Here is a 22,510-nt window from a genome sequence, read left to right on the forward strand (position 1 = left end):
ATGTCTCCCCAGTTCTTCTTTTCATCAGACTAGATATACCCAGTTCCTGCAACCGTTCTTCATATGTTTTAGCCTACAGTCCCCTTTATTGCTCTTCTCTACACTCTTTCTAGAGTTTCAACATCTTTTTTACATCGTGGTGACCAAAACTGAACGCAGTGTTCCAGTACTTTGCTAGACCAATACTCGAATACAGCTCATCAGTCTGGAACCCATATTACGTATCTGATATTAACACAGTTGAGAAAGTCCAGAAATATTTCACAAGAAGAGTTCTCCACCCCTCTACTCGTTGCAGAATACCTTAGGCCACCAGACTTGAAATTCTAGTCCTAGAAAACTAGAACTATGCTGCCTTCGGTCCGATCTAAGTATAGTATATAAAATCATACATTGCAATGTCCTACCTGACAATGAATACTTCAGCTTCAACCGTAACAATACAAGGGCAAACAATAGATACAAACTCAAGGTTAATCGTACCAAACTTGATTGCAGGAAATACGACTTCAGCAACAGAGTGGTCGATGTCTGGAATACTCTACCTGACTCTGTGGTTTCTTCCCCAAACCCCAAAAACTTTAATCTTAGACTGTCTACTATTGACCTCACCCCTTTCCTAAGAGGTCTGTAGGGGGCGTGCATAAGCGCACCAACGTGCCTACCGTCCCTGTCCTATTGTTTCTTTTATTTTTCTTATATATATATCCATGTATTTATAACTATGTTTTTACTTATACCTATTAAGCAATTGACAAACCAAATAAAATAAAAATAAATACTTCAAACTACTTCAGCATACATATATCTTTTTTTAGAAGACTGGATCAAGAAGCACCAAGCTTTCAGAGCAACCAGAAAAATCAAGATTCATTAGAAATTCTTTTGCTAAATGCACAAGCAAGAAGACTCTGATGATTTATTAGTCTGTATACAAAAGATCAATAAGAGGTGGTTATAGATGCAGCAAAATGCTACAGAAAACAGAATCCTGGTCTAAATAAATATATCCTGTCAAACTACAGGTATTTTGGGGCTGGTGGGAGGTAGGGAAGAGTCTGCCATTGTGCAATGGTAGCAAATGCAGTGATATTCTTGAAACAAAGACATGATCATGTGTATACTATATGCCACCCTATTTCATATTTATTAACAAAAATGTAAAAATATCTAAGGTGTGTTTTAATGAAAGAGCAAAGAATGAGGAATATATTGCTGAAAAATCCATGAAATAATATGTCTACAGATGTAAGCAGCTAATTGAGATTTCTGTTCTTACTGTGTAAGTGTGACAGTGTTTCTGAAAGTTTGGTCCCTTTTGAAGTGCCTTTTTTTGGGGGGGGGTCATTAAACTTTGGAATCACGACTGAAGAATATTGCAATTAAATACTTTTTCTTTCTTCAAGCTTTCCCACATTTGAGAGTGGAATTTACAGCCTGAATACTTATTTAATCAGAACAGGGTGCTGCAAAACTGTAGGCAAAGTAAAAGGTCACAGCAGGGGAAAAACAATAGTACCAAGCTAATAGTAAAACAAAGACAGGAGTCAAAAGATGCCTCTCGACTTCAACAGGTGAGTGACATCATCAACAATGGAGCGGAAAGCAGATGATTGAAGATGTATATTTGGTTTCATACAGCATGTATTAAAACACACTTTGGTTTAAACCAGGGGTCCCCAAACCCCAATCCGTGGACTGGCACCGTGCCACAGCATGCCAGCAACCGGACCACACAAACAAGTGAAGCCACATCTGTGGGATGCAGGCAGCATGCAAAACCATGCCCTGGTCCCTGGTGCCCAAAGGGGCTGTTGTTTTAAACAGGGAATCATAGTAAACAGAAATATTTGCCATGCTTTGGGGCAAGGCCTTGGACTCTCCTTACCTACCATACTCGGGTGGCCTGGATTCTTTTCACAGCACTTTGCTAAACTATCTGTCCGGTCACTTAATGATCACAACTGGGAAAGCTGGGATTGTGGTTGTTCGGTGAAGTAGTCACGTGGCATCTCACTGAATGACCGGGCCCAATAGTGGTTGAAATCGGAGGACTACTTGTGTGCCTCCTGAATATTGTTGCCTTCCGTCAATGTCTTAAACTCCATCTCCTATGTGTGACAAAATTAAAAAGCCAAACAGCACAAGGACACAACACTGGCTGTCCCTACAGAGGGCAGTCCTCATCACAAAGAATCTGGCAGATCATTTAAAAACCCATGAGAACTGAGATGAAAATCAGCAACAAAAAAGAGACAGAAACAGATAACAAGTAGAAAGTCTCAGTTGGCTCAATCTTGCTGTGGAGATAAATATAAATGAAGATTAGAAATGAAAGTGCTTCCCATTAAGTGATGTAACTTCTCTTCATTTTTTTAAAAAAGAATTTTTAATATTGTATGGTTTAAGACCAACACATCTGACCACAGATAAACACAAGGCAACATATGTGCAAATGGAAGGTGATGGAATGAAACATTATACTAGCCATTAAGTTGTGTTTGTCTGCGCGCAGACACACAAACACAGTAAATTAATTGCACGCACACACTGTAAATTAATTACACACACACACACACACACACACAGACACACACACACATTGTAAATTAACTACAACACACATTCTGCAAATCAACTGCACTTAACAATGCACACTCACTTATATCCAGCAATTCATGATGAATTTTCAGGGTAGTTTAGATTAAAATACTGAAAATACAAACCTGTCAGGCATTAGGTTGTAAAGTTTAAAGATGCCATGGTGGGTAGCAGGAAGATGAAACACAGGACGGAGAAGGGCTGAAAACTATTTTCTTTGCTTGTCATTTACTTGCGCTTTTTTTGCCAGATGAAAAATAAATTAAACAGTCCTTGCTTTTTAACATTATATTTGCACAATTGCATATTTTACTTGGTTCCCTCCATTTTAAGGCTTATTACATGACAGTGTTCATTTTGTGGAACTGATATTATGAGAACTGATTGTCTTTCCTTTTTAAAGTTTGAGGGCTACTGCCCATTACTCTGAAGAAAATAAAATCCTATTCAGTCCTTTTGGTTTGAACAGTCCGTCATTGAAATGCATATTTTCTGGCTGTTCATCATAGGTTCTCTACTCTTTCAAGAGGAGGAGAGACAAGATCTAGTCCAAAGCTAGCATGTTATAACAAGGGTCCTCAAACTTTGCAACTTTAAGACTTGTGGTCTTCAACTCTGGGAGTTGAAGTCCACAAGTCTTAAAGTTGCCAAGTTTGGAGACCTCTGTGTTATGACATACTATTGAGATTCCTCAATAGCACCCTATCTGTAATAGATGTTTGCCCTTGCAGTTAAACAACAGACGGAAACAGAAACAGTGCAATTGGTGAGAGGACATATTGAAGCAGATAAAAAGAGTTTATTTTAGTCCCAGGCCAGGGTTCAAAATAAAACATGTTAAAAATATGAATAACACACAAAACAGTATAAGAAGTTTACACCTAGCAGCAGATTTGTCACTGATGCAGTCAGAGTGTTTGCTATTTTACAGGCAGAATAACCAAACTTAGCTAAAATTCAAGGAAAGTAAAATGTACTGATCGGATAATAATAACTGTACACACACACACACACACACACACACACAAAGATCAGAATTTCCTGGGTGCTTTACTCGGTAAGGTGTTATAAGGTGGGTCCTAAGATTTCTCTGGAGCAGTATTTCGCAACCTTGGCAACTTTAAGATATGTGGACATCAATTTATGGCTGGCTGGAGAATTGTGTGAGTTGAACTTTGCAGATCTTAAAGCTGCCAAGGCTGACACCCATGGTCCTGAGGGTACATTATAGCAGAATGTGAAATGTAATTTCAATAGCCCCATGTCCGCAGGGGCACAGTCTTAGCTCATAGGGAAGTTTTTTTTTTAATCAGTTCTTCAGAACTCTTATGGGGAGAGTGTTGAAGCGTGAATGATCTTTGGAATTTGGACTTTTATATAATGTAACTACCTTGCTGGTTTAAAAAACAAACCTTGACTGCACATATGAAGCACATAAAGATCCATACAACTAATTATGTTTAAATATTCAGTTCAGACTTCCCATAAGTAAAACCTTTCCCTTTAAATACATCCAAGAGTCCATTTGGACTTTGCATTTGTTTTAATTTTTCATTGTAAAAGTAGTGTTTAGTTGAGTAGTAGAATGGTTAAACATTCTTCCATGTTTATGAAAGAAAAGGTGCATAGGTAGAACGTTACACAAAAGTAGTAATTGTGTTGGCTTTTGTAAGCTTATTAAATTAATATTTTTAAAGAAAGATCTAGTAATGCAACCCTGATCCTATAAACAATGGTGTCTTTTATTTTAAAAAAATAGGAATATATTTCTAAATTCCTCTTTCAAATGTTCACTTCATTGGGTCCCTTCCTATATGAACTTCACAGGTAGAGAGTAGGAAAACAGAAAGCTGTTGAGGAAGTAGATTCTGCAGAGAAGACCAGGATGTAAAACAATCAAGTAGAGAAGGATAAACCCTGAAGGTCAGGATGGCAAGTGCACAGGTGCCTGACTAACACACTGGAGCAGCCCTGAGCTGCACAGACATAGGCAAACACGTTGTAGCAAATTGGAAAGCCATAAAAGTCTATTATACAAAATCAAACAGCAGCCAGCATGACAGCCATTAGCCTGAAATGAATACATGGGAACTTAATGAGGTCTGTCGAGGCCAGCTTGGAGTATTAAGTTGCCAATTCCAGTAGGATTTCCTCTTTCTTTACAGAGTTGAAAGCATCAGTACTGCCTTGTTAAGAGTTTGACGAGTTGTGCAGGAAAAAAAAATTGCATAATTATTTGTAGAACATGATTATGCAAAGCACAGGAAATGCCTTTTTCCTGCAAGGACACATACATGCACTTCTTCCCTGCTAGCTCAGATTGCAATTAAGTGGAAGGCTATCATGTTCTAGGTTTGATGTGAAGCACAAAATAAAAGAAATGATTTATACCCAGTTATTGAACAAATATTAATCCTACATGGCAAACCAAACTTGGAAAAAAGACACACAAGCTAATGCAATACTTGATATAAGTTTTAGTAACGAAATATTGCAAGTCTGAATGTGCTTCTGCACTTCTTCCCTTTGTATTCATAAGTACTAATGCATGTCATGTCTGAGATTACATTTCTGCCTTGGGTCGGATTTCTCTTATCTGAATGTTGTCTTGGTTGTGGATCTTCCTCCTGTTTCTTAAGGTTATTCTTTCTGTCTCTTACATCAAGGTTCATGATGCCAAGCAAGGATTCATATCACAACATGATCTGAATGATTTAATGCAGGTAAGCATCACTGCATATATAGTTCCTCCACTAAACCTGAAGTATCTCCTTTACACAAGTCAACCAAATCTTGACAATTGTTGGTTAACTAATGAATCAATCAATTTAGCTTAAAAAACATTTAATGATACAGAGAACTTCAATACCGTTGCTTTTAAATACATAGAACTCAATTTTATGGTTAGCATTGTCTTCTTATATTAGTTTACAGAAGTAAAGATCCTTCCACTAAATAAAGGTGATTTAAAAGTCCTGCTAATTAAAAAGTTGCCTAATGTTTGAAGTCCAAATTTAGACAAAGGTACTAATTGTTAAGTACATGAACATAGTTTTATATTATTAGTTTTTTGTTGACTAATTTACTATAAACTGTCCTATTTATATTTTCTAAGTGATACCGGCAGCAATACTGAAGAATTTGAGAGGGCTTTGTTTTTAGCAGTACCCTCAGCATGGCTGTGGACAGCTTTTTTCATGTGGCTCACTCTAATAAGAAATACACCATGGGAAAGCCATGGTACACATAGCTGGGAAGGAAGCAAGGATGTCATAAATTTCATTGACTTATCTTTAATGCTAATCTGGGGTAAATACAGAATCTAGGAGACTGTAGCTTTAGCTATAGTGAGTTAATTAAAGCAGAGTCTTCTTGAGGAGCATTTCCCCAAATCTCTCACTGTCTGAACTGAATTGCCATTTCTGAGACAATCTTTTGTGTCCTCAGCCTTCTCACAATCTCTGCAAGTCATTTTTCTGGTATCAGTTGTGTCCATATGGACAGGTCATACAAATAACTACAACTGGTGGCTGCAATGAATCCACAAATTTCTAGGGGAAAGTGAAATACTGAGATAATGCTCAAATTCTTGACTCCAGTTTTGGATGTCATATGCCCCTGAACATCAAAGACACCTAAAGCTACTTCAGGCTTCCTATAGGAGAACCACCAAGAGAAACATGATGGTGAACTAATTGGGCCATTGAACTGATCTAGCAAGATTCATCTTATGACCAAGAAACAAATAAGCATACCAGAAAAAGAAAATATGAATGTAATACTTATTCTATTTAATTTTCCATCTTTTCTTATTTTTTTTTAGGTTTCTTTCTGTTCTTCTACCTCCAAGTTTGTAGAGTTTTGCACCTTTGTGGCCAAAATACTTCAGAACTCATTGTTAAGATCTCTCTAGTGCATTGTTCTTTTCTCCACTGTACTCTACTTAATTTCATTAGGCAGCAAATCCTTCATCTTTATTCCAGAAATCTTAATATGGATCATAACCACTGGGTTTGGGTTCCCTTAGATTGTTTAGGTGCTGATCTAGCTAATTTCACTTTCTACATCTAGAGTTAGGCATAGAAAGGAATAAGATTATCAAGATTATCACATTATAATACTACATTGCCAATATAAAATAGAGTATCTAGTTTATCTGTAAGCCTCACCATTTGAGCTTCAGAATAACCTACTGTCATGTAGCTTCCATCTGTATTGATTGATTTTTCTTGCAGAGCAGCTTGGATTGTCTTCCAGCTTTTTACCATTCCATCTTCTCTGGCTCTATTTGCCTTATACTGCATTTCTTAAAATGCAAATACCATATATAGTCTTTCTCCTGTCACTTCAAAGCAAAATCTACAGCAAGCAGCTGGCTAAGTACTGGTCACAAAATCATGCCTCACAGTTTTTCAAAGAGCCTCCTCTCCATTCTAAATAATTTACATTCTTTAAACAAGCCCACTTGGTAAAGCAATGTTATGCATATTTTAAATCAGCATTATAGGAGGCAAGTTTATTTCACATTCCACTTATTTACACTCATCTTTTTCCAATGTTCCAGCTGCCAAACTGCAGTAAATTTGAATAGCCTTCCCCTACTGCTCTACCCTTTAGCTGGAAGTGCTGCAACTGAGAGGATTATTCATGTCAAAGCAAAAGAACAACAACAGCAACAAAGCTGCTTTCAATGCCTCAAATATTGCTAATTAGTAGTCTGTGCCAAGGCGGGCTTGCTATACAGCTGCCTGTTTTGTATATTTCCCACCTCAGCCTATTATCTACTGCACAACCAGAAGGGAGATGGGAAATCAGCATTTTGGGGGAAGAAGCATTTCTTCACTCCATTCTTGTAGAAGAATAGTCCCTGTCCTTTCCAAATCATGGTGTACATTTAAATCCAGCCTGAAATATGGGCTTGATTTTCATTGATTGGAATATATACATTTGTGCTTGGAATGCTCCAACACTGGAAATTTTTAAAAAGATGTTGGATAACCATTTGTCTGAAGTGGTGTAGGGTTTCCTACCTAGGCAGGGGGTTGGACCAGAAGACCTCCACGGTCCCTTCCAACTCTGTTTTTCTATTCTATTCTATTCTATTCTGTTCTGTTCTGTTCTGTTCTAACTCTGTGTGTACTTCCTCTTTGTGTATCTGATGAATCACCCATTCCTCCTAAGCCGATGGAGAAATTCCACTAATTTTGCTACTGCCTTTGGGTAAATTGTACAAATTGAACCCTAAAAGAGATGATAACAACGTGGACACTGCAGCAAACAAGTGCCTTATTCAGGAAGGGACTCCACTAAGCACATCAAGCCAAAAACAATTTCTACCCACACTCACCCTAATTTATTTATGCAGGTCATTGTGGAATCATATGGTTGGAAATCTGCATTTTGTTAAAAGGAAAAACTCTACTCAGATATTTCAAAAACAATCATACAGACTAGCATAGACAAGAGAAGTAGTTTTGGTGGACTTGATCAAAAGCAATGTCCATGGCAGCATCAGTGTGCACATACATGAAGAGAGTGAGAACTATACAAAGTGCAGAAAAAGAGTAGCTAGTATGAGCAAAATAAAATATTAAAGGCAGTAAATAATATACGAAGAAAATTACTCACTTTTGTATTCAAATCTTTCCAGTACCCATTCAGTGTTAACTTTCTCCCTTCTTATTTCACTACACTGACTGCTTTGGTAATCAGTTTCTATTTCATTCTAATTACTTTTACATTTCTTCTAACATATCCAAGTTCTGCTTTGATGTAACAAAACAGGCATGTGCATTTTCACAACAGACTACAAGTACCCACTATTTTTTTATCTGCATAGCCTTATCTTAAAAGTACTCTACTTGCCCACTTTTAATAAGCCAGAATATATAACTTTTGCCATTTATGCATAACTTTGCTGTCTGTGAACAAAAATGTCTGCATCAATAGTTTGTCAACATTTGCTACAAATCACTTGTTCTCAGCCAACTCAGCATCCTGTTCATTCAAACTCATATGCAGAGTCTTATCCCCAAACAATGCATTTCTAATTTCTCTATAGGCATATCTGATACATAAATGCATTCCAAATCAAGGGGACATCACACATCCTTGTCTTTTTTTCTGCTCAGAATTTCATTTATTCTTTTACTTGGCACACCCGCATCATGTACTGCTCTTATTGCATTCATTAACCAATATTAAATTCCACATTCTTGCAAAATATTCCATAATTCAAGCCATGTCCACACTTCGTTATATCTGAATTAAGAAACATACAATAAACATACAATCTTTCTCACATTTGTATATTTTTAGAGATTTGTTGAGGATCTGTATACCCCCAGCTATTAAAAAGTTGCACTGAAATTTTGACCCTCACCGGTGACACCCATTTAACTGGAATCCTTAAACACCTCTCAAGCATGTTTAACAAATTAACTGTGGTATTGCACTCACTTCTATTACCTTTTCCTTATATAATGTAACAATAATGGCATCTTTCCAATCAGGACAGAGGTGGTCTTTCTCCAGTTATACCATCCACACATGCATTTATTCATTTTTTCAACATTCATGACCTTTTTTCAACATTCATGACCTAGCATTAATTATTATATTATGTATTTTATATATATACAGTATATGTATGTATGTATGTATGTATGTATGCATGCATGCATGCATGCATGCATGCATGCATGCATGTATGTATGTATATGTATATGTATATGTATATGTATATGTATATGTATATGTATATGTATATGTATATGTATATGTATATGTATATGTATATGTATATGTATATGTATATGTATGGTATTCAGCTTTGTTTGGGTATTTTCCCACGTCATTGTAGTTGTGCTTTTAAAGTTGTAGCAACGTTTTGGCAGAATCTCATCTGCCATCATCAGTCTTCTGTATTGTGTCCGTCTGTGAGTCAGGCCCCCACAGTTGTTTCAGTTTTAAATTTGGGGCAGCCTATTGCTGTGCCAGAATGGTTTTTTCTTCATCCTGATTGGTTGGGAATCTTGGTCTGTGTTTATTGGTCTTGGAGTTTGCTGTGTTCTGCTTGATTGGTGTTTCTAATATCTTCTGTCTGTTTTGTGGCTCTTTTTGTATCTTGATTGGCTGGCAACTTTGTGTTCCTTTATTGGAGGCCTTTAGTGCAGCTTGGCTCCGGGTAAATGGACGGTTATCATTTGTTAGGAAGCTAGGTTTCATCTGGGTGCCTGGTTGGGGTGTGTTTGAGCTGGAGGTATCAGGGGGGATCTGTTTGTGCCCAGGTGTTTGCCTGGCTAGTGGTCTGACGACGAACACAATACAGACGAACACAATACAGAAGCCTGATGATGGCAGATGAGATAAAGCAGTATATAAGTCTAAGTGCTATTGCTATTAATTTCCACCCCATTTTTTGACATACCACTATCATTCCACACAGGGCTTTAAAATATTCTTTCCAATATTCCTTCATTTCAGTGTCCTTCACCATATTCTTAATTCTATTCACTGCTAACCTATGTTTAGCCCTTATTTCCAACAAAATCAAAATTTAAGAAAGTTAAAAAGTATTATTTCTATCATAGACAAACTGAATAGAGAAAAATAGGTAGGATTGTTCCTCCTTGCCAACTGGAAAATTATTTAATTCAAATATTGACATATAGCAGATATCAGGCAGTCTATTGTTGGAAATCGGCGGTAGATTCATCTTTCAATACTTTTGGTTATCCTCAATTGTACAAAGGCTTCATAATTTTGAATACTTTCATACATTCCAAATACTCCCGATATCAACAAGATGAAGATTAATATTCTTGGGAAACGTATCTTCTACTATTAGAAACACTCTTTTCCCTGTATGTTTAGCCTATTATCTTCAAGCAGGGTTTTGGTAAAGGTGAGGAGCTATCAACAAAACCTTATTTTTTATGCGAGTTGGAAATTTATTTATTTTATCAGAAAGCAATTTTAACATTTAATCAATGCTTATTAAATTCTGTTAACTCTTTAATAAAGAGGCCTCTAGGGGTCCCATTATGGTGAATAATTTCCAGTTGGCAACTGAATAACTAAGGTCCAGTTCAGTTCAGGCCTGGATTTCTGCCATTCTCTATGAAAGAAACAAGGTCAATGAAAAAAAAACCCTTTCTTTGTTTACTTCAACCATATTGCCTTTCTGGAGAACCATGCTAGAATGAACATGTAAAATACTATATGTATTTTTTCTTCCTTCAGGCTGATTTCTGAAATGCTAAATGATTCTTTTTCAGCACTTCAGCTGTTATATATGCTGATTCCTTACCTATTTGACCTAAATAGTATCATTGGGAGAAAACATCCAAAGATTTCATGTAGTTTTTCTTTTACTACTAGGGAGACCACTGATATTTTAGACTGGTGCCCAAAACAATTAATGGTCAAAAGAAGGTCAATTAATTTATTTTAATTCAGTCAAAATAGAAGTATTTAAATTTTATTCACTGTTTGAGATGTTTATGTGGGGATATATTCAACGTAAATATTAATATTGAAAGTATATTCAGAGTAAACAAATAACAATGAGACTAGCTAGGCTCCCTCTCCAGAGTCACCCTTAAAAGGAAGCAGTGATTCTTACTATGAAGAATCATCACATATACAAAAAAGGAGAGATTTTTCTGTTCTGCAATGGACAGATATTAGCAGGTGCGTTGAGTCTCTGAAGGTTCTCCTGGAGGATTATGGAGAGCCACAATTTATTATTGTGCCTGATGTTAACTGTAACAAGATGGAAAGAAGACATGAAGTTGCTACTGCTGTTTTTCTCTTTTCAATGTGTTCTTTGTAATTAGATATTCTGGGACATCATCACACTGTCCCAGCTAGACAAAACCTAATATGCAAGCTGAGACAATGTGAGCTCTCATTACATTGTGAAGAATGAAAATGTATGTCGCTCTTGCAGTTCTATGCTTCATCTTCTTACAACACCAAATTCCATCACAAGTTCTGAAAAACGTCTGTAGGGTATAATTAGCATTTGTATTGCAACCTATCAGGTAATTAGGATAGCCCACATCAATTCTGACGGGGGAAAAACATAGTCCTAGGCTGCTTCAATAGAGAGATACTATGAAGTGTTCGTACCACTTTATACCGCTTTGGTAAGACCACATTTGGAATGTTACATCCATTTTTGGTCATCATGGTACAAAAAAAGATGTTGAGACTCTAGAAAGAGTGGAGAGGAGAGCAACAAAGATGATTAGAGGGCTGGAGGCTAAAGTATATAATGAATGGTTGCATGAACTCAGTATGTCTAGGCTAACAAAGAGAAGGACTAAGGGGTGACATGATAGTAGTCTTTCAATATTTGAGGGACTCTCAGAGAAGAGGGAATCAACCTGTTCTCCAAAGCCCCTGAAGGCTGGACAAGATGTAATGGATGGAAACTGAACAAGGAGGGAAGCAACCTGGAATTAAGGAAAAACTTCCTAACAGTGAGAACAATTAACCAGTGAAAGAGCTTGCCTTCAGAAGTTGGGGGTGCTCCATCACTGGAGATTTTTTAAGAAGATATTGGACAGCCATTTTTCTGGAATGGTATAGATTCTCCTGCTTGATCAGGGGTTTGTACTAGAAGGCTACAAGGTCCCTTCCAACTCCATTATTTTGTATTTTGAGCCTGGAAACATATGGCTTTAAAAGCAAATACAATAATTAGAAGAGAGGATTTACTGTTTCTGATATAAAGTCAAGCACCAGAGATTACATTTTACCCAAAGAAGGCTGATGAAGGATTCTTACATGCACACAAAAGTAGAGCAAAGACTCAAGTTTAAATCAAAATGGGGTGTCAGGTAGTAAATGTATTAATGGAGCAATTATCAATAATGTAATAATTGCTACTTTTAAAAATACTACAGGTAGCTCAATTTCACAATCCCACTCTCACATACAAGTTCACCTGCTTGCTCACTCACTAGCTTGATTGAATGGTAAAATTATCTGTATTAGGCAGGGAGATAAAACAATGGAATGCTAAACTGTAGAGAACTAAGCAGTCTGAATTCCAAGAAGAAGGAGAGAGACTGGAAAGCATCTTTTTCTCTGATTAATGGACCTAGAATTCAGGAAAACAAAGCTATTAAAATGATTTGTTCAGGTTGTCTCAAAGCCATACCAAACATTCTGGGACAACTACAATCAGATCTCCTATTTATCAGGAATGTGATAGCAAGAAGGTGGAGCAATTAAGGTTGGAGCCTCATCATTTTTCTTTTATGGGTCACATATCATGTCTGCAGAAAAAGACAATTCCAATGGTAATAATGGGAAAAGGGGGAAAGTTTAAATGCACCTTAATCTTTGTGTAGTAATGGTGCTGCAGGTTTTTTTTACAGGATTTATAAACCCAAAATACCAATAGCAACATATAAAACTACTGTCATAGAGATATCTCCAAAATGACATCCAATTTGGCTTTTAGTCAACAATTTTACATTCCAGTGTTGGTAAAATTTACATACAGTCATTTAGATCTAGGTGCACTAACATATACTAATAATTTAAAAATAATTTTAGTTAAATTCACAGGGTTTTATAATCCTAGAGAATGGTTTATTGATTTGATTTATTTCTCACTTCTCTCTACAATCAAATAACTGAGGTGGTTTAATATTTTTTAATTGATTTAAATAGGTTCTTCTCCTTAAAAAGGTCCTCCTGGACCTTTTTCTATGTAATAAGAAAATCATATTTCAAAATTTATTATAAATGCAATATTTATATCAAAAATAAAAAAATAACAGACTTCAGTTTAAAAAACGGAAATGTAGCAAAGGAGAAATCTGAAAAATGTAATTTTGTTCGATTTTTCTTTTAAATAATTCCATTTTTAAAAAAAAAAAAACAACTCACGATAACTCATACATTTGTGTGCATACTTTTCTTGTGCATATCTTCTGTGATAGCAACTTTCTACATTTTTTCCAGTGTTGTGAAAAAGTAGCCATGAGGAAGTAGACTTCATTTGTCTTGAGAAAGACCAACAAAAATGATCCAGGGATAACTATCACCAACATCTCTTGTTTCCACAAAATGCTGTTAGATTGAAAATGAATTAGAAACAAATAAAACTCCAAATTTCACTTAGCAGTTTCCAGTGAACCAACACGATTTACATTATACATGAAATGAAATGCATCTGTCCATTGGAGTATTATTCCCTTCTGCAAAATGTGTAATATAATTCTTGGGTCAAAATCAACAAAGTATTATACAAAATGACCTATTTTAACATAAAATACCTGTTTCAAGATAAAATGATTATCAACACATATCAAAACAAATGCATAGAAGATTTTCTATTGTGAACTAGGAATTTTAACTGAAAGGTAGCTAGGCTTAAAATACATGTTTGAAGAAAATGTCACTGAATGAATTGTCTATCCCTATGATTAAATAATATCACCTTGGTTCTCATTCCTTCCACACTAGGAATTCAAACTGAGACTCTACTCTAAATCTGAGAAAATTTTGGACTATTATTTTCACAGCACAAGGAACCATAGGAATGTAGCTTTTGGATAGGGATTTATGTATTTCAAACAATTTTTTATAACACTCACCAACATGATTTTTTCAGGATATTTTTTCAAAGTAAAGACCATCATAATTGTGGCATGGTGGTACAATGGTTAGAATGCAGTATTTGCAGGCTAATTCTACCAACTGCCAGCAGTTCGATTCTCACTGGCTCAAGGTTGCCTTCCCATCTTTCCAAGGTTGGTAAAATGAGGACCCAGATTGTTGGAGTCAATAGGCTGACTCTGTAAACCACTTACAGAGGGCTGTAAAGCACTGTGAAGTGGTATATATGTCCAAGTGCTATTGTTATTGCTATTTTTACTTCTGCTTTTTAAATGTAGGTGCCAATGCCCATATAAGCCAACAACACACTGTTTCATTCAATAGGAAATTGTCAGTAACCTTAAAAAATTTTTGAGACTTTTCAGAAAATGAAAACATTTTTACAGCAAGAACCATAATGAACAATAGGATCCACAAAATATATCAAACAAGAGTTTGGTAGTTACAGAATTTTGACTGAATGGGAAAAAATAGATCACACACCCTTTGGCAGAATGGAAATAACATACAGGAAGGTTCCACATGATAATATTTTGTGGCAAGACTACTTAGTATAAAAATGATCAAGATTTTTATAGAAATATGACTCCATCACTTGCTCCACTTAAGATAATGGATAGGGACAGAACATACAGTTCTCTGATCATATATGAGAAACATTATTCTTCAGTTAGTTAAAGAAGGTTCCAATTATAATAAATCATTCCTTGAGGAAAAGAAAAGATGGGAATTCTACTAACAAAATTAATCAATGAGTTCATACCTCAGGGATGCGGACACTGTATGGTTGATTGTGAAATCTTGGTGTGTTGTCATTGACATCTCCAACTTGAATATTCACAGACCCCTTTATCACCTACGATCAAAATGATTTGGAGCAAAGTTACTATAATTGCAACAATTTCTTCAATTGCAGGGGTAACAATATTCAAAAAAATTGAAAAAGTTAATAAGCATTACTACTGTAGGAAAATTATCTCTGTGTAAAAAGGAGAATTGGATTCTAGGGATTCTTATTTTGAATCCCTTTCAGTTATGAATGAGAGCCTTCATTAACTACTCAAAGAATTTTTGAGTTGTGAATGCTGGATCCACAATTTAAGGCTTGGGATTGCAATGGTGATAGTCATTCCATATTAACCAACTTAATGTACTTTCTAGCTAAAATTAATATGCATCATTCCCATGTATCACTCATTATTCCTTCAATATGATGAGTTGAATCTGCTGCCAGTGGTGACCCTCTTTAAACACAGTAGAAGTTCAATTTTTAAAATCTAACTTAATTGAAATAAAGCATGGAATCCATATAACTAGTGTGGTATTTATTATTAAAGGGTGGTATCAGGTATCTTCCACCAAGGTGATGTCATATGATATTAAAGATCCTTTCTTTATAGCAGAGAGATTGTACATAAGTGTTTTATTCACAACTGAAACATGTATGTTGCAAGAGAACTTCATATTTGTGTTTTCAACATTTATGCATGACTTGATTTTTGGTACATATAATATTCTGACATTTACTTTATATATTATTATATTAGAATAACTGCCACACTGTCTGCTGAATATTTTCATGGTGGCTAGAAAAAGAAGAAAACATGTTTCATTTTTAGAATGGATTGTTTTGAAGTTATTCTTATGTACAGAATCCAAAAATGCTGCTTTAAAGACAGAACTTTCTCCATAATTGAACATTTTTCTAATTTAAAAAAAAATCACATTTCCTGTTGCCCTAACAGAAAAATGGCTATTTAAATGTGGATTTTCCTAAGGTGGTTCTATATTCCATAAATATAGTTATTCTATATTAGTTATTCTAATATAAAGGATGTTTTTCAAAGCATTTCCAGGCTTATCACAAATGACTTTGAAGCTGTCCATATCTGTAAATCACACCAGCTTTACACTTAACTGACCTAAGCATCAATATTTCTTGAGTACAGTATGAGCTTCTATATAACACAACAGGTTGTCCCACGGTGTGCCATGCTTCTACTTTACAAATAGGAGAGAAAACAGACCCAGAGACCAAAACTGCCTTGTTCCCTGAAGTTTACACTTCTTAATATGACTGGAGAGGGAAACAGATGGTGGGACTTCCACACCATTTCATAAACTGCTGTACAGAAAGAGCGAATGCCTGAGATATCCACCTGTTTCTCTTATAACAATCACACTGCTGTATCCCTGGGAGGATTCCTTCAGAAAGAGGGTGGGATTGTGACAGCTTTCCTCTCCTCCCCATAGTGTGACCTCTCCATATCATCTCTACTCTGGTCTCCATTTAAATCATGGAACAAATGTTACACTTACCCCTTGGCTGTCACTGACAGAAAATTCAACTGTGAATTCTGACTTCGTCTGAAATGAAAAGAAAAATGATATAATTAGAGATGCCACAGTGGTAATCTGTTGATAGAAGGCTTTGGATTTGAGCCGAATATAATTACATGCTTTTGTGGCCGGGAAGAAGATGAAGCAGTGCCTCGGCAATAACTGAAAACCTCACTGCAAGATTGCAATAGTAGGATAATTTTACCTAGACATCAAAGGGGTTGGTATAAATTAATTAATGTAGGGAAGTGCTAAAGTTACCTACTTTTTCATTAAAGAATTAGATCAGTGGGGTGTGAAAAGCAGAATAAGTATGAACAACAGATTCAGCCTTTAAAAAAGTAATGTAAGTTCTATGTCACGATGTTGTAGTTAGATCTAAAGAGCTCTTTTACAGAATGCAAAACAATCTGAATATTGGGTAACATAATTGTAAAAATCGAAGTGCCCATGTATGCCATGTTACACTGAAATGATAAAAGGAATCTAATCCTCTAACAAGTCTGCAGTTTGACCTTTTTCAAATGGTTGAATTCAAACACAATGATAAAATGGTTATAAGAAGAATGAGTCAGTCATCTCCAGACGTACATCTTCTATCCACTCCTTCCCCCGTTTCTGGGTCCATTGCTTGAAGCTTATTATCACAGCTCAATTCAGGTACAATGTCTTTCCCCCTTGAACTAAACCACTGTTTGCTATAGCTAGGTTCTTTTCTTTTTTCAATAGGTCAATGTAATCTGGTTCACATATCACCCTAAGCCAAATCAAATTAAATGTATTATAACTTTGTGTGATGTGTAGTTGGTTACTTGCCAACTAATAGCTGAAATGAAAATAATGTTTGAAGCCTGGAATTATTGGGTTAGATCAGGGGTCCCCAAACTTGGCAAGTTTAAGACTTGTGGACTTCAACTCCCAGAATTCTTCAGTCAGCATAGCTTGGAGACCTCTGGGTTAGGTGGTAAAGTGCTAGATACTGAAGCCACAAGTTTCAGTCCCATGGACATCTACGGCAGCAAGATAGGGAAGTAATGAATTGTGCATTATAGTCTGATGAAATCAACGCTCCACCACTTGTATGGAAGGGCACTATGATGTCACTACTCATGTGTTGTCACATGGTATTACTGGAGTTAGGTATAGACACTTATGTTCCCTTTTCCCTTTGACTGTTTATTCTGGAGAAAAATCCAAGAACATTCTACTAAAACAGCAGCTTTCTTCCCATGAACACTAATGAAAGCTAAGAAGAGCTCATAAAGGATTTAGCTCCTGACTCAATGCATGAAGTGTGTGAAAGTCAAATGCCAAGCTTAAAGGAGCCATTGTCCATTTGCTCAAAATGGACGTATGATTTCTCCCATTCTCTCCTTCCTTCTCTACCTGAAAGGGTCTTGTTTCAGCTCCTATAACAGCAAACAAACAAAATAATATCTAAGGAAATAACGTTGTAGAACATGAAGATGATAGACTAGAATAGAAATGGAGTCAGCCTAGATAAAATAACTTTACAACAACATAGTATGATTGACATGCAATAAGTTCACATGGTGCGATAGGTTTGTGTGTTTGTTAGTAGGAGTCACTGGATTAGGGATTTTCTGTGTTTCACTGTGAATTGTATTGTGTTGGGAGTGTGCATGAAGGGAGGCTCAGCCAATCTCATTGTACACATGTTGTATTCTGACAATAAAGGTTGTAATTGAATTCCAAATAACGTTTATCCCATATGGTCCATTCTTTGGTTCTGTTCTCTAGGCTTAAAAGCCCAGAGTCTAGATCCAGAATCTGGACCCAGAATCTGAATCAATTGGAAAAACAATCTGATCTGGTATAAGGATCTCCCTAAACAGAACACAGTACAAATAAAAAGAGATACTGGTAGTCCTTGAGTTATGATTGTTTGTTTAATAATGTTCAAAGTTATAATGATCTTGGAAAAAATGCTTCATAATATGTTCTGGCATTTATGATTGTGGCACCATCCCCATGGTCATGTGATCACAATTTCGGATATTGGCAACAGACTTGCATTTGCAACTAGTTGCAGCATCCCGCAGTCCCGTGATTGTGATTTACCATCTTCTTTTGCCAGTTTCTGTCAAAAATGTCCATTGGGGAAGCTGAATTCGTTTAATGACCATGTGATCCACTTGAAATCAGGTCTTGTCATATGAAGATTTGACTTACAACCATATTGACCTACACCTGACATTTTGTTCTCAATTGTCATAAATCAAGGACTACCTGTAGATTTTTTTCAATATATAGCTTAGTATTTCCTTCAAAATATTTGATCTCTCCTTTCCCCCTCTTCTCCTTTCTTTATTTATAGGCTACAAATATATTTGCTGCTAGTATTAACATATAATGCCTATAAGCAAATTTAAAATTGTAATGATTTTAAAATTCAACATGAATGCAATAATAATAATAATTAATAATAATATTAAATTGAAGACACGCAGCAAGAAAAAATCACAAAGTATCAGGACTTACAAATTGAAGTTGAGCGACTTTGGAAAAAAGAAATTGTGTGTTATCCCAATTGTAATTGGAGCCCTTGGAGCAATACCTAAAGGGCTACCTCGCTATTTGGAAATTCTGAATTTATCAGACTTGAATACCATGATTTTACAAAAAACCACACTACATGGAACAGCTTATATCCTCCGACGCTACCTGAACAGTTCCTAGGTCCTTGGTTAGGACTTGAACTGTTGAGCTATCAATCAGCCCCAAAGGCTGTGAATCTCACTAAAGATTAATGAATGAATGAATGAATGAATGAATGAATGAATGAATGAATGAATGATGATGATGATGATAATCACAAAAGGGGAATTTTCTTTAGAAAACTTGAAGTGGTTTGATTTTTTCCTTCTAGCAAGATATTTTTTCTACTTTGCAGCCCAGCCTGTAACCCTGGGTTTTCCTGATGGTCTTCCATCCAAATACTAATTCTATTTAGCTTTTCAAAGTCAGCTAAGGTCAGCTGGGTGCTGAATGCAGTGTGAAGAAGGGCTCAAGTTGTAATACATATTACAGTTTAATGCAAATCATTCTGTGTTACCTCTCTGTCTAATGGTTGTCTGAGCCAAATGACACCAGTCATGCTTTCCACTGCAAAGAATCTGCTCGCTTCCTCCCCTACTACTCCAAATACAAGGGGGTCATTGTCTAGGTCACGGGCAAGCAGCTGTGTTACTGATGAACCTATAAAAGGTATCAAAGGAAGAAAAAACATGAATTAGTTAGCAGCGTCATGAAAAGAATTGTGTTCAAACACCAGCATTTCTGCACTTGATAAAAACAAATCACACACATTGTAGTAGTTAGCAAAAAATTTCTGAAGTACTCTGAGAATTTTAAAAAGTTAGTTGGCAGAAACAAACACCGATTCTGACAGCTGCAAAATTGACATATAGAATAAAATGACATATACGCTGTTGAGTTTATATACATTATCCAGCTTCTACGTATCTTCAAGATTTGCATATTATGGTTTTGGGAAGGCAGTTGCCTGCAATACAGGTAAAGGAAGTACAGCGTATCTGTACATACAGATTTAAGGAGACTAAATTTAGGACTAACATGAACATCTGTTCTGTGTGAAGTCCCCCCCCCCCAGCTTTCTCCTGAAAATCTACTAACAGCAGGTGTCCACCATAAGTAGAATGTTAATATTACATAAACAACCAAAAGGCTCACAGGGAACATAGCCTCAGAACAAGTGATAGATGTCATGATATTATTTCATTTTATTTTTTATTTTTTAACAAACTTTATTCAGTTTTTCACATTAAAAACAAAATTCTCTTTTTAGTGGACAACATATTTCCGGGTCATCACCTTTACATACAAATATGATAGCAATTATACATTCATATATCCATACTTAATTCTATTATTACCTTTTCCATTCCAAATTTTCAGTAAGGAGAGAAACAAACACATTAATTCTAGCCTCTTTCATTAATCTCAATCGAAACATCTTTTTGTTTCATTTCAATTATTTCAAATATAATCCTTTAATATTTATTTTAAAAATAAAGATAAACAATATGTTTGCCTAATAATAATAATAATAATAATAATAATAATAATAATAATAATGATAATAATAATAAAAAAGTTACCAATGTCTCTCCTTGCTTTTAAGTCTATATTAACTTATTAATTTATTTGGTTCTTTAATCTGTCATATTCCCTTTCCATTACACATTCTTTTTATAAATTCTAGATTAATACAAATTTTAACACTAAAAAAAAAACAAGTATAGGTTTCCCCTCTTTTACTGTTTTGAGTGTTGACACCTCAATGATTAAAATATAACTTTATTCCCTCATCTTAATTCCCAATAAACCATTATTTTTAAGAAGTTACAACAATAATCATTACATCTTTTCATTTGGATTCCGCAGCATATTTTTCCCCCTTGATTTTTAATAAGAGTTATCAGTATCTATATTACCCTATTTTCTAAATATTTTTAATTGCAGAAATATTCTTATTACCCCTTGTCACCATGCAGAAGCTCCTTTTTAATTCATCAACCATTATCTCTGAAAAAACAATTTCTTTTCAACATTTTACTATTTCCGTATTTCTTTATTTCATGCACCTGTTTCTTACTGCTTCTCCTCCCCCTCTTTTCCCCATATCTTTTCTCATTCCAATTTATATCCCTCTCTTTCTTAATATCTTCCTTTCCCCTTTTCTGCTGGGTCTTTCTGCATTTCCCGACTTCACAGGTATTCCCCCTTGTGATTGCCTTCTTAAACCTCAACTTTTTAACCTTCCTTCTTTCCCCACTTCTTTGTAGTGTTTTTTTGTGTTAATTGTCTTCTCCTTGAGTCGACTCCTCCTCCTCTGAAGCTCTTTCGTCTTCTTCTTCAATCACCATTTCCATTGTTTCCAACACAGAGCAAAGTGATTCGCCTCTTTCCTGTAGTAATTCTCTCATATTTTTAAGTTCCATTTTTAATTCCCAAAGAGATATCATCATTACACACTCTTATATTTTTTGATCGTTAAAGTCCACACACACAAAAAAAAACACTTTTACTTTCCTTCTTTCTTCTTTCAATTTTCTACAGTTCTCAGTTATTCCAGCCCAGGGTCTATACCAAAAACATCAATCAACCCCACAGTCAGTCTTTCCTTGCTTTTTTCTTTATTCTGGTTGTGCTTTCACTTTCTAAGATTCTTACTTTGTTTCAATATTTCTTTAATGTTATATCCACACAAGTTCATTCAGAAACAGGATGCTTTCCTTTTTTGTTTGTACTCAAGTTTTTGTCAAAAGGTGGCACTCTCCATTATACAAAGTCTTCACCTTTTCCCCCTATTTTTTTATTTAGGGGTTTTCAAACCTCAATATTCCAGCACAGTCCAGTTTCCAATTTGCAAATTTTATTATTATTATTATTTGACAATCTTAAGTCCAGCTTTATTTTATGCCTGTTTATTCCCAAAATATTTTAGTTCAATTTAGTTAAATCTTTAGTTCCAGCTTCTTCCTTTCCTGGTTCGAAGCCCTGCTTAGCTGTCAAAAATATTTTCTTTTCTTTTTTTTCCTGTCCCTTTGTAATTTCGCTGCTCACTTTTCTTTTCTTAAAAATTCCATGTTACCTTAATCCCGGGGTACTTTTGCTTAGTTGTATTGCCCAGTTGTCCCAGTTCAGATGTTATCCACCTCTTTCTTCCCTCCTGCACAAATCTTAATCCAGCTGAGTCCTCCTCTTCGGGGTGGCCATTTTAAACCACCGCTGCAGTCGTCTTCGGGGGGAAAAAGACCAAGTCCAGGGGGGGAGATGCGGCTCCCCTCAACCTGGCTTGCGGCTTCCCTTTACTCCACCGCCCCTCTAAGGCAGCTTCAGCCCCTAATCGTAATGATCGGGGCTCTCCAACGAAAGAGCACAG

General features: G+C 35.8%; 1 protein-coding gene across 1 annotated transcript in view; it reads right to left on the reverse strand.

Moving 5' to 3' along the window:
* The window catches only part of CDH23 (cadherin related 23), a 564,480-nt gene that overhangs the window by 430,730 nt on the left and 111,240 nt on the right, over nt 1-22,510 (reverse strand). Inside the window, exons 4-6 of the mRNA XM_087964088.1 lie at nt 19,658-19,800; nt 16,561-16,608; nt 15,005-15,097 (exon numbers count right to left, since the gene is read on the reverse strand). Coding sequence (XP_087820214.1) covers nt 15,005-15,097; nt 16,561-16,608; nt 19,658-19,800 — 284 coding nt within the window. The remainder of the gene's footprint in view (nt 1-15,004; nt 15,098-16,560; nt 16,609-19,657; nt 19,801-22,510) is intronic.

Source organism: Notechis scutatus, chromosome 4, assembly GCF_049901735.1.
Source record: "Notechis scutatus isolate UNSWTSFEM ecotype Mainland chromosome 4, rNotScu1.2, whole genome shotgun sequence".
NCBI classification, from domain to species: Eukaryota; Metazoa; Chordata; class Lepidosauria; order Squamata; family Elapidae; genus Notechis; species Notechis scutatus.